The sequence below is a fragment of the Lactuca virosa genome, chromosome 5 (assembly GCF_052849685.1).
Source record: "Lactuca virosa cultivar CGN04683 chromosome 5, Lactuca_virosa_CGN04683_v6, whole genome shotgun sequence".
Lineage (NCBI taxonomy): Eukaryota > Viridiplantae > Streptophyta > Magnoliopsida > Asterales > Asteraceae > Lactuca > Lactuca virosa.
The window spans coordinates 416,297,610-416,311,411 of record NC_136430.1 but is presented as its reverse complement, the minus strand read 5'-3'; the positions used below and the strand labels follow the sequence as shown (position 1 = coordinate 416,311,411).

Here is a 13,802-nt window from a genome sequence, read left to right as displayed (position 1 = left end):
TTCTGGAAGAGTCCATGGGTCTTTAATTTGTAGAGATATTGTAGAAGTAGACGCCAATGGTTAGTTCTTGGAAAATTCGTCCACCATATTTCATTCATCAAGTTATCCATGGTTTTCTTGAACACCCCCATTACCGTCTTGTATGATCTTCACTCCGTTAGAAATTTCACAATTCAAGTTATCTATGGCTTTCTTTAAGCCCTCATTATCAGCCTGTATGACCTTCACTCCGTTAGAAAATTCACACTTCAAATTATTCATGGTTTTCTTTAACACCTCATTATCAGCTTGTATGAACTCCACTCCGTTAGAAAATTCACACTTCAAGTTATCCATGGCTTTCTTTAACGCTCCATTTTTAGTTTGAATGATCTCGAGCTGTTTTTTGACGCCCAAAAAGGCCTCCACCGCGTCGCTGGGTACTAGCCCCACCTTCCTTGAATTGATGCCGATCTTGTTTATGATCAAACATGGAAGCTTCTAGAGGGAAATCCCAGCCATTAAATTGTTCATCTTCATCTGCACCATCGACGAGTCTCCCGTCGCCGGAACCCTAAATCCCCAACGGAAGCTCAACGTAGTGTTTTTCCTCAATTGGACAGCCGTTGTGGCGGTCATTTCCACGTCTGATAATACCCCCTTCACCGGTGCATCTTCGTCGACAACACCAGTAATTTGTTTCTTAAACACCGACGATTGAACATTTTTGACAATGAAGTCTCCAAACTGAGGCTTGAAGTGAACAAAAAACCTAGGGTTTTGACCACCTCGACTCAAATTAAATTCGGAGTTCATGTTGAATGAGCTAGAGATCGGCGAACCGAAATGGCCGGTTCCGGTCTTGAGTACGACACTAAACGAATTTAGAGAATCATTTGGACGATAAGAAACCTTCAAAGATGGCCCTGATTCGAAGTAAGTGCTGAGATTCAATGAAAGCTCTTTCGATTCCCCGGCTACCATGCCTGATTGAAACGGGAACCCAAGAATTTTGAGAGGCGCTTTTGCTCGAAACAGAGGTTTTTGTTCCTCTCTAAACTTCATTGAAGCTTTCATGGCTGCTCTGCGTGTGACGATTACGGCGGCGGCGAGAATTTAAATGGGGGAGGAGCGGCTGTTTAGGTGAATTTCCCGGCGACAGTTTCGCTAGATATAAAGATGAGAAAATGGACTTAGGGCCGAGGGGTGGTGGCACAAACAGTTTCACTCCTTTTGTGACATCCCCAAATTTCTCAGCTAGAAAAGACCGATTTATTTTATGCTTTTGAAATAAAATCAGAGTAATATTTTAAAACATGTTGCGGAATTTGTTCCCAAAACAAAACATGATAAAAAAATTTATCAAAACATTTCTTAAAGAAATATGTATCTTCATTATATATCAAAACCTCGGGATGTCATGTTCCGATACAGACCAAAAACATAAACAGTACATCATAAGCCTTACAACAATTATTTACAATTACTAGCCTATGATCCAAAAATCCTTCTTCATCATCCAAACTATGCTCTAGGTCCACTACCTGTAATATAAAAAGCTGAGTGGTCAGGCTTGGGAGTCTGGTGAGCATATAGGGTTTTCAACCCACAAATAATAAATTTATTAATTTCATCAACCACAATAAATTTATTTATTATATTTAAACATCAAACAATCAGCCCAATTTCCCACCCCCATTATCTTCTTTACTCTTAAGGACTCACCCTAAGAAATCAGCTATTCCTCATTCATTCATTCCTAAGGATTAACCTAAGAAATAAGCACGAAGTCAACCTTTGCCTATGGCGCAGCTGTCAATGTTATTTATTAGGCGCAACTGCCAACAACATCATTTATTCTCTAATTGGCACAGCTGCCAATGTTGTTTATTAGGCGTAGCTGCCAACAACATCATTTATTCTCTAATTGGTTATTTATTAGGCGCAGCTGCCAACAACATCATTTGTTCTCTAATTGGTTATTTATTAGGCACAGCTGCCAACAACATCATTTATTCTCTAATTGGCACAGCTGCCATTGTTGTTTATTAGGCGCAGCTGCCAATAACATCAATATCATCTTTCATCCCTCATTCTTTATCTACCCACGTTCTACCCAACATATTCATAGATAAAATACATATACAGTTTAGAATTTGTATAAAACAATCTTTCATCTACCCATGTTTTACCCAACATATTTGTAGATATAAAAATACATATACAGTTTAAAATTTGTATAAAACAATTTTTCATCTACCCATCTCAAATAAACAAACAACATATATACACATAGCACGTATTTTATATAAAATACTATATATATATATATATATATATATATATATATATATATATATATATATATATATATGTAAGATGAAAGTGACTATACACTCACTTGATAAGACGACGATTGGACAACACTTCGTCCCTTAAAACAATATTCTTCGATGAAACCGGGATGTTTTCTGAAAGACCGGGCTTCACGCGGGTAGAGTTTCGGCTCGAAAAACTCTTTTTCTCGGGAACTTCAGGCTTTCTTCGGGTGCTAGGGGCGTTCCCGAGGCTTCGGGTGTTTTAAGATGGCTAGAGAGGGTATAGAGAGTGAAAGAGAGTATGAATTAGCAACCATTCCCGGATACCCTCGATTTCTATTTATAGGGTGAAAATTCGACATCCACTTCGTGAACCGTAAGTGTTCACGTCGTGACTTTGATCCTGATCACCTCCTAGGCTTGCCGTGTGTCTTCTAGGCTCGAAACGTGTCGTTCACTGAGTTCACGTCGTGAATTTCTATCTTCACGTCGTGAGTAACAAGAATGCTCATCCAATCCAATTCCTATCAAAGTCTACTTCATTAAATTCAAATGCGATCCTGAAATCATATAAAAACATCTTATTGTTCTAATTAGACTCTTGACGTTTTATGCATCCCAGTCTACCATGAAAAACGCATCATAAACATAGAAAATATGGGAAAGCTGATAAGGTAAGGACATTTGAGATGGTATGGACGTGTCATAAGGAGATTACCATCAACGACGATAAAGAGGTAAAGTCGATAGTTTTCTAATTAGTCAGACCTCGAAGTTTGTGTTCCGAACTTCAGAAATTCATATCTTTCGCATACGAACTCCGTTTTTGACGTTCTTTATATCCACGCGTAGGTGAAGTTATGCTCTACAACTTTCGTTTAGACTCCGCCGACTAATTTTGACTTCATTTTTAATATTATATTTTTAACGGGCCGGGACAGGAAAAGTCCGTTAAAAATTCATAACTTCTTCATCCGACGTCCGTTTTTGTCTGTCTTTTTACCGTTGCACTAATATCGACGAGATCTTCGATTCTCGTTTATATTGTTTCGGCTAAAAATCACTCGATCTAAATTTCGAGTTTTGGGCTGCATACTGCTAAGTCGAAACTTAGAAAAATCATAACTTTCTCATACAAAGTCAAATTTAAGCGTTCTTTTTATGCACGCTCTCGGTTTAACGAACTCTACGACTTTCGTTTAGATCACTGATGAGACAATGAATCAAGTATTGAACGAATTAGAGAGTAAATTCAAAGTAGAATTGAAAGATTTGAACACCGATGTAAATATGATCTGTTTGGCTCTATTACGCTTTTGCAAATTTTACAGAGTACAATGAATATTCTGTAAAGACTTCGTTACTAAGACACTAGTAACCACTCCTATTTATAGAAGAAAAAAGCGTACAAAAAATATACTAAGGACTAAACATGAAGCTTCGAATATTATGCCCTAGTAAAATACTAAGGCTAAAAATCTTTCTATCGTAAATTCACTATTTACGTCACGCAGTGTCGTACCGGTTAGTCATAACTTCTTCGTTATAACTCGGATTTCGGCGTTCTTTATATATCCGGAATCCTTGTCACGATCACTACAACTTCCGTCATAGATATCGACTTTATCTAATATTAATTTTCGACGCTTATTTTTATTCTTAATCATAATAATTAAGTTTAAAGCACATAATTCATTCTTATTACTTCAAAACGAGTTCCAATGGTTGACCTAGACTATTATATCATCATTAATGTTTAGCCCAGAAACACGGGTGTTACACCTTTCACTGCTTCACTGCCAAGTAGGCGATACGTCATACTTTACCACAAAAGTGTGGTTTCATGCCACACCCAATGAGTGGTGTCACACTTGATTTTTTTTAATTAAATAAAAACTATATTTTTAATAAAAAACATTCATTTCATTACTTCAAAATAAAAATAACATTACATTCCTTTGCCTAAATAAAAGTCCTAAAAACTTCAAAAAAAAAAAAACACTAAAAATTTTAAACCTACAAACTTAAAAAAACATACATTGAATGATTAAAAATAAAACACACTACATGAAGTCGTCCTCCTTGAACTCGTCTTCCGGGTCATCCTCCGGATCCAAATTGAGGTTAATGTGTTGAATCCCGTAAATGTGTTCCACCAAGTCCATACGAAGATTGTGAAATGTTTCATTGCAACGAACCTCTGCTATCTTTTCAATGTAATCATCGCCCCCAATTTCTATTGCTTGTGTCGCGGGAATGGTTTCCTCTTCATCATACTCACATATCGCTCTTCCTTCATTTTCGATAATCATATTATGTAGTATTATACATGCATACATTACTTCATGCATTTTTTCCTCGCTTAAAAAAATTGCTGGTTTTTTCAATATAAACCAACGTTTCTTGAGAGCTCCAAAAGCCCGCTCGACATCCTTCCTAGATCTTTCTTGAGTTTTCTTGAATTTTTTCCGACGAGTATCATTCGGACACGTAAACGATTTAACAAAAACCGCATACTCAGGATATATCCCATCAACTAGATAATAACCATATTTATATGGTGTTCCACGCAATTGGAAAGAAGAATCCGGTGCAGATCCGTTGAATATGTTGTTAAATATAGGTGAACGATTAAGAACATTAATGTCGTTAAGGGATCCAGGAGAACCAAAAAAAGCATGCCAAATCCACTGATCATGTGATACCACCGCTTCAAGTATGACCGTTGGATGCCCATGATCACCTCGGGTAAATTGATCATGGTGTGAGGTAAGACAATTTTTCCATGCCCAATGTAGACAATCTAAACTTCCTAACATTCCAGGAAAGCCATGCACACTAGCATGATGAGATTGAAATTTCATGATGTCATTGCATGTAGGCTTACGTAAATATTTTGGACCATAAAACTGAATAATAGTTTTCCAAAAATAGTGTAGACTATCTCGGGCAGTCCTAGCTAACATCCTAAAACTCTCGTCCAACGCATCAGGAGGGATGTCATATGCTAATTGACGAAGTGCAGCTGTACATTTTTGTAAATGGGTGAAACCGGGTGTACCTCTAGCATCGGGCCGTTGCTCGGAAATATCACACTCCCTCGTTAAATCTTCAACTATACGTTCGTACAATTGTTTGAACATTCTGAAGCGTCTTCTAAAGTAGTATCCTTGAAAAGTGGCATTTTCTTGAAAGTGGTCTTGTATCAGACGTTGATTTGTATCTTCACGATTTCTACAAATAAATCTTCTGGTTCTCTGTTCAGCACTTCCGGATGCCCTACTGCATGCCGCTTCATACGTTTGTTCCGCAAATTTAGCAGCAACGACAAAAACATCGAATATAACATCAAATTCTTCAGAAGAATCGGACGAAGACATTTTTTTTGAGAGGTAATGTAGTAGAAAGATAAAAAAAAATGAAGGGTCGAGAGGTTTAAATAGATGTTAAAGGTTAAAAGAAAAATAATAAAAAAAATAAAAAAATAAAAAACCCAAATTATGATTGTTTGCAACGGTCAAATGGACTGGCCAATCAAAATCAAACAATTAGCGCTCCCTCCGAAAGCCGCATCGCAGCCTCAGCCGCACCTGGACCGCACCCAAGGGGCGGTGTTTGTGCTTATGTGGCAAGGGGAGTGCGGCCTCAGCCGCGCCCACTCTGCCTGGCCTTAAAAATATATATTATATTTTTTTGCAGGAACCTAAATTTTGTCGATATTTTAAATGTTTATTGGCAACAAACAATACCCTTATTTATGGATAAAATCAAATCAATTTTTCCTAAAACATTTAGGTTAGATATTTCAAAAGTTTTTAATTGGACGATTATCTGCTTGGTTTATTTCAAAGATTATAAAAATAGAAGCTCAATATACATTTGGATGATCTTTAAATGAATCACATTCTACTCACTTTATGTTTTTAAAGATCCTAAGCACGGTATGTTTCATCCATAGGAGTTTATAACTAAGCACTAATTCAAATTTTAATTTTTTTAATATGTTATCAAGAATTTCAAATTTCAAATATCTTTTATGCAGTATTTGTTTCAAAACATATTATGTAGTCGTACATATATGTTTCTAATATCTATAAGTCATATATGCCAATTACTTTGAGTTTTATGCTGTCGCACATAGTTATCTTATAATTATTCGTAAATGTTCAGAAATTTAAGATATCCGAAATACAATATTTTCTTCATAGTCTCCTATATTTTCTTCAATATACGTGCTTAAGTGGTTATGAACACTTGCTATTGATGCTTACCAACCAGACTAAAGTCAATGAACAATACTCCCTTGCTTGTGTGGTAAAGGGAAGAATATTTTCCTATATCCCTGAACAAGGGAGTACAAGGTATATATACATGGATACAGAACTGAAAGAGAGTAAATGACTCCTAACCCTCAGGAACTAGTTACAGACTATTTCAAATGTACAAGACTATTTCAATTTATGCATGTGTTAAATATTGTGTTATTATCCCCCGACAAGCTGAACAGAGGGACGAACTTGAAGCTTGGAACGAAGAAAACAAACTCTATCCTTTCCCAGAGGCTTTGTGAAAATATCTGCAACTTGATCAACTGAGGAAACATAAACTATCTTCAATGTGCCTTCTTCGACTTGCTCACAGATGAAATGAAAGTCCAATGCAATGTGTTTTGAGCGAGTATTGATAACCGGATTTTTGCTCATGAAAATAGCCCCAACATTGTCACATAACAGAAGTGGTGAGTGAGTGATTGGTGCTTGAAGATCTGCTATTAGCTGTTTGATCCACAACAATTCAGCAGTAGTATAAGCCAAGGACCTATACTCAGCTTCTGTGCTTGATCTAGCCACGACTTTTTGTTTTCTGGATGTCCAACTAATCAGATTTGAACCATGAAAAATGGCAAAGCCATACTGAGAACGACTATCATCACGATCTGAATTCCAACCTGCATCAGAATAAGCATGAAGAGCACGAGCTGTAGTGGGTTTGAAGTGAAGACAATGATCAATAGTCCCTTTTAAGTATCGAAGTATACGTTTCACTGCTTGCCAATGTCTAGTTGTTGGAGCATGCATAAACTGACAAACTCTATTAACCGAGTAAGCAATATCGGGACGTGTGATTGTTGCATATTGAAGAGAACCAACTATCTGTCTATACAATTTTGGATCTTCAAATGGGTCACCTTCTAATTGAAGACGATGATAAGGATCAGCTGGTGTCGACATTGGAGCTGCCATCGCCATGTTGCTTTTGTTTATAACTTCTTGTATATATGACTGTTGAGAAATTTGGAGACCATCTGCATGTCGATGTATTTGAAGACCAAGAAAATAATGCAAGTCACCAAGGTCTTTTAATGAGAATTGTTGATTCAGGGCTTTGATAAACGTCTGAAGATGAGATGCATTTGTGCCTGTTACAATTAAATCATCCACATACACAAGAACATAAACAGTGGAGGTAGATGAAATATGCACAAACAGAGATGTATCAGATTGGCACGCTCTAAAACCATGCGTAACCAAGTATTGCTTTAGTTTTGTAAACCAAGCTCTTGGTGCTTGTTTAAGTCCGTAAAGAGCTTTGTGTAATCGACACACATGGGTGGGATTATTCGGATCTTCAAACCCTTTTGGTTGTTTCATGTATACCTCCTCCGTTAGATCGCCATTAAGAAAGGCATTGTTAATGTCGAGTTGTCGAATTTGCCAGCCTTGAGAAACAGCAATGGAGAGCACGAGCCGTATAGTTGTAGGCTTAATAACTGGACTAAACGTCTCAAAAAAATCAATTCCAGCCTCTTGACTAAAGCCCTGTGCTACTAATCTGGCTTTGTGTCGCTCGATAATGCCATCCGAACTTCTTTTAATCCTGTAAATCCACTTACAACCAATAACATTAGTATTAGTGGGACAAGAAACTAAAGACCATGTGTTATTTTTCATGAGTGCATCATACTCTGCCTTCATTGCAATTTTCCAACATGTGTGCTTATTAGCTTGAGAGAAATTTTGTGGTTCAAGATGAGATGATGTAGAAAGATGGAAGAGTTTTGGTTTTAGTGAGTTTGTGCGAGCACGGGTCATCATAGAATGTTGATTATTGTCAGCAGGACGATAATGAGAAGGAATAGAAGGATTTTGTCGAGCTCTTGAGCTAATTGTGGATTGTTGATGATGTGGAGTGGGAGAGGGAGACATAGATGAGATGATTGGAGTATTTGATGGATTCAAGTTGGGGTTTGAAGGTGGTGATGAATGAGATGAGATGGTTGGGGACGATTGGATTGAGGATGGTGAATCTATTTGAGTAATAATGGTAGGGGTATTGTCAACATTTTGTGATGTCTGGTGTGAAGGAGTAGATTGAGGAATGTATGGAAAGACTTCCTCATTGAAAACAACATAGCGGGAGATGTATATGCGAGAGGTTGGTTGATGAAAACAAAGATAGCCTTTGTGTGAAGCACTATATCCTAGAAAAATGCAAGGTTTGGAACGAAAATCAATTTTGTGAGCATTATATGGTCTGAGAAAAGGATAACAAAGGCAGCCAAAGGTTTTTAGAAAATCATAATCAGGAGCTTTGAGATAAAGTTTTTGATAGGGTGATTGGTAATGTAATATTGGTGTGATGGTACGATTGTTTAAGTAGGTTGTTGTTTTAAAAGCATGTTCCCAGAAAACTTGAGGTAGTGAAGCTTGAGCTAGAAGAGTTAATCCTTTTTCAATTATGATTCTGTTTCTACGTTCAACAGATCCATTTTGTGCTTGGGTATAGGGACAAGAAATACGATGAATGACACCATTTGCTTGAAGAAAGGAAGAAATATTTCGAAATTCCCCACCCCAATCTGTTTGTAAGCTCTTTATATCATAGTTGAATTGAGTTTTTATCATGGTTCAAAATTGTAAGAAAGTAGAAAAGGCTTGGGATTTATGGGACAAGAAATATATCCATATAAACTTTGTGCAATCATCAACAAATAAAATAAAATACCGATTTCCATTTTAAGAAAATTCAGGGGATGGCCCCCATACATCAGAATAAACAAGTTCAAAAGGTGTAGAAGATGTAACATGCGAAGATGCAAGATGAAAGCGATGACTTTTTCCAAGTTGACAGGAGTCACAAACACTTGGAAATTTATTTGATGAAACAGGAAGATTAAATGAAGTCACAAGTTTACGCAGAATAGGTTCATGAGGGTGTGCCAAACGTTTATGCCAGCCATGTATGGATGTACGAACACCGGTAAATGCCATTGAATGAGGTTTTGATATGGTATGAGGCAGCCGATAGAGATTGTGTTTAACATCCCCTTTGAGTATGGTTTGTCCCTGCAAGGTCTTAACAGTACAATGATTAGGCCAGAACTCCATATAGACATTATTGTCTGCTGTTAACTTAGACACACTTAAAAGATTTTTAGTGAGTTTAGGAACAATAAGCACAGTTGGTAATTTTAAATTAGGCAAAGAAGAGGATCCAACATGAGAAATACACAGGTTTTTACCGTTTCCCACTTGCAGCTTATCATCCCCTTTGTATTCTTCTGTAATATGGAGCTTGTTCAAGTCAGGAGAGACGTGATCAGTGGCCCCAGTATCAAAATACCAAGCAGGGTCAATGACAGTAGAAGGACTGCTGTTGTGTTGTGCTATATGGGCTTGTCGAGTCTGCTGTCTGGGATTAGGACGTCTAGAAGGATAATCAGTCTGATTTCCTCTTTGCCAGCAATCAATAGCTTCATGTCCTTGTTTGTTATCTCTATCAAGTTTGACTGTGATAGATGGGATTTGGAAATTTAGGTTAGATGTGTTGGTAACAGCAAGATTGAGTAAACTGAGAGAACTTGCTGCCATGGATGAAGTCACGAGAGAGAAAAAAAAATTGTGAGAGATTTTTAGCGCTCTGATACCATAAAGGGAAGAATATTTTCCTATATCCCTGAACAAGGGAGTACAAGGTATATATACATGGATACAGAACTGAAAGAGAGTAAATGACTCCTAACCCTCAGGAACTAGTTACAGACTATTTCAAATGTACAAGACTATTTCAATTTATACATGTGTTAAATATTGTGTTATTATGTGGTTAATTTGACTACTGGCATATTCAAACTTATTAGTTCTTTGTAGTTCTTATTCTTTGGGGCAACGTTAAGAAAAAGAACAATACAATAAACAACCAAGCCAATTAGCTAACTGTATATATTTAAACACACAAAGACAAGATTAGAGCATCCATATAATATAAAGTTTTTTCACAAATAGTTTGTTGATGCCACATCATCAAACAAAAAGACTCAAGTTCTTTTAAAAAATAATACGAGTATAAAGTTTTTTTACACCCTGAGGCCTCGCACAAGGGACCGGACATCCACCACATCTATCTCCTTCTTCCGGCTCGTTGCTTCAGTGTGGATCCATATTTGAATCTATGTATGAATAAAGGGCCAAAACTCGGAATGAATCCAAAACTCGGAATGAATCCACAAGTGGGCCGATATTTGTTTACAGAGTAAAAACAAATGAATCATAGGTATGGGTCCATATTAATCCATATGTGAATAAGTGTTCAAGACGATCCACAAGTTGTATCCATATTTCTAAAGTGGATCTATATTTGAATTCACATTCCATATTATCTTTATTAATTGTAAATTAATCATGAGGTACGAAAGTTAAAACAGAAGGCAAACTTTACTGACCTGAAACGTGTTGTTGTTGCCAATGAGCGGTTGTTGGGCAGCCAATGGCGGACCCTCATAGGGGCCACGGGAGGCCATGCCCCCCCCCAACCCCCGCTTTTGGGTGTACACAATCAAGTTGGAAAAAATAACTAGGATGACCTCTTTGCCCCCCCTAGTTTCCAGATCATTAGGAAACTGTTAACAAAATTTTCGGAAGATAAATAACAAAATCAAAAGAATCCTTGTTTCTTTAGGAATTTATAAAATAAGGAAACTTAATATCTATTAAAATCTATAAAAACCCCATAATCTAATCAAATTTACAGCAATTTAACCCTAAGTTTAAGTTTAAGAAATTAAACTGAAAAAGTGAACAAAGAATCCAAAGTTTATTCCGGCCGTCGAAAAACTACTTCTCGAAACTCACCGGAGAACGTCGCTTGTTAAGACTTAAGATCGTTGTTTTATTGTACTCTTTTCCGGTCGCCGACGCGTTCGTATCGTATGCCCTCTCACCTCCTTGCTAGTCATCGGAGCCAAGACTGCTGAAATTTAACCTCCATCGACTGTCATGCGCTTGAGTGCTCAGTCGGCTGCTGCTGCTTCAGTGTTGAAACATGCCAAAAGGGCGATCGATGAAGAAGAAAAAAAAAGAGAATGTTCAATTAAAAATCATTGCCTATCCAACTATGTCCCAAGTTCTTTTGAAAAACCAAAAAAAAAAACGTAAGAACTTGAGAACTACTAATCCAAACATCATTTTTCAAAATCAAAACCACAAATATTAACGAAATGTGTAACATCCATTATTCATGTAACATTCCATTTATGCCCTTAATATGAATTTTTTTGCAAAATTGGTCCCTTGACTCCTTACGAGGAAAAACGTGTGTGAGCCTCGTACGTTGGGCGTACTCCAACTTACGCTGTGCATAAGTAGTTGAGGGTCAAACCCTAATTTTTAGGGTTCGGACCCTGTTTAAGCATCATTAACTCTTTGAGGCCCCTTCATTCACCAGCCTCCATCCCTCATTTCGTCCCTAGCAAACCCTAATCTCCATCTGTGGTGTTTTGAGCTTATTTGGGTGTTTGGTGTCCATTATGGAAGGAAGGAAGCCATTGAAAAGCAAGGAAGGAACTCCAAGCTTCATACATCTGAGTGTTGCACCCTTTGAGCAACCTCTAGAAGGTATAAAGTTCTGAACTTGTTGATTATCTCATTAGATCTTACCATATGTGGAGTTTTGTGCTTTTAGTCCCATAATCTTGGTCCATTTGGGGTATGAGCTACTCTAGACCAAACGAGTTGTCCTTTTGGACGTTTTAGAGTGTCTAAAGTGATAAAAATGGGATCTTGGTACTTCTTTTCCTTCTATGTACGGGTTTTGATGTCTTGATGGATTAATGAGTTAGGGTTTTAGCGTTTGGACCTTTTCTAGCCATGGGAAGTCATAAAAGTGGAAACTTTATAACTTAGAATGATGATTTGGACCTGGATCTGAAGTTTGGAACTTTGGCTTAATGAGATAAGAGCTTAAGAGAAAAAGAAAAGGTGGCAGCCTACTACGCCAGGCGTACCAGATGGTATGTTGCGCACACCTAGTCAAGATCTCGTATCTGGATCAAGGGAGTGCACTACGCCGAGCGTAGTGGCAAAGTACGCAGAGCGCACTCAGTCTGAGTTGACTCATTGACTTTTGACCTTTCACCAGGAGTTTGACCTAAGGGTATTTTGGGTATTTTGAGCTGAGTTTTGAGTTTTGGTTACTGTTTGTTGCATAGGTGACCTGTAGAGTTGGTATTCGGAGCAACGTTTTGTTCAACTGTTTGCCAGACTGCGAGGTGAGTTTACCTCACTGTACTTGTGGGTCGAAGGCACCATTGTCAGCCCACTAGGTTATGTATCCTTGTATATAGGATGTTGTTATGATGTAGTGATATGTTAGATTTGTATCATGGTATATATGATGTTGTTATGCTGTAGAGATCTGTTAGATATGTATCCTGGTATATAGGATGTTGCGATACGGTAGTGATCTGTAGATTTGCCTGTTTGTTTGATTGACTGATTATATGTTTATCTGTTGCATATGTAGACATAGTATGGTTTTGGGATGAGGCTTTACTGCTATGTGCGTGAGCCAACAGACCGGGGGTATTCCAGCCCGATGGTTGTGGACGCGAGGGTATACTGATGGGTTTTAGGCATAACAAAACAAACTTAAAACTCTTAATTGTGCATGCAACCTAAAACAAGATCTATGTTTTCACTATTGAACCTATAAATATGAACATAAAAATAAGAACCCTAGGAACCCTAGGTAATTTTCGAAATTACTAAAGAAGAAGGTTTAGGGTTACACACCTTTTAGTTGTTATTGTAAACAACTAGAAATCCTCTTATTGATCTTTTGGAAGCAAGCACCACAAGCGTCGTTCCTCTAATGGTTCACACCCAACACAAGAAATAAGGATATTATGGAGAGAGGAGGGAGGAGGGATGAAACGTCCCAAAATTACAGTCTGAAAATTTCGTTTTAAATCAGTAATAAAACCATATTCATCAAACGTCATATAAGAATCATAAACAATGTATCTCAAAATATCATAACAACCGTCAAATATATAAGAGTATAAACATTCCAGGCTGAACAAATGGTGTGTGCACTGCAATCTTCCCGAGCTCCTTTTTGAAAACTGAGTACCTGAAACCAAAAATAAAAACTGTAAGCACGAAGCTTACTGAGTCTCCCCAAACTACCACATACCATACAATAACACATACTGGGCCTTGCCCACTG

General features: G+C 37.5%; 1 protein-coding gene across 1 annotated transcript; it reads right to left on the bottom strand.

Annotated features, from left to right (window-relative positions):
• Positions 1-480: 480 nt before the first annotated feature.
• Positions 481-1,056, bottom strand: LOC145114026 (uncharacterized). The gene has a single exon (XM_079050045.1). The coding sequence runs from the start codon at positions 1,054-1,056 to the stop codon at positions 481-483; it is 576 nt and encodes a 191-aa protein (XP_078906171.1).
• Positions 1,057-13,802: the final 12,746 nt, after the last annotated feature.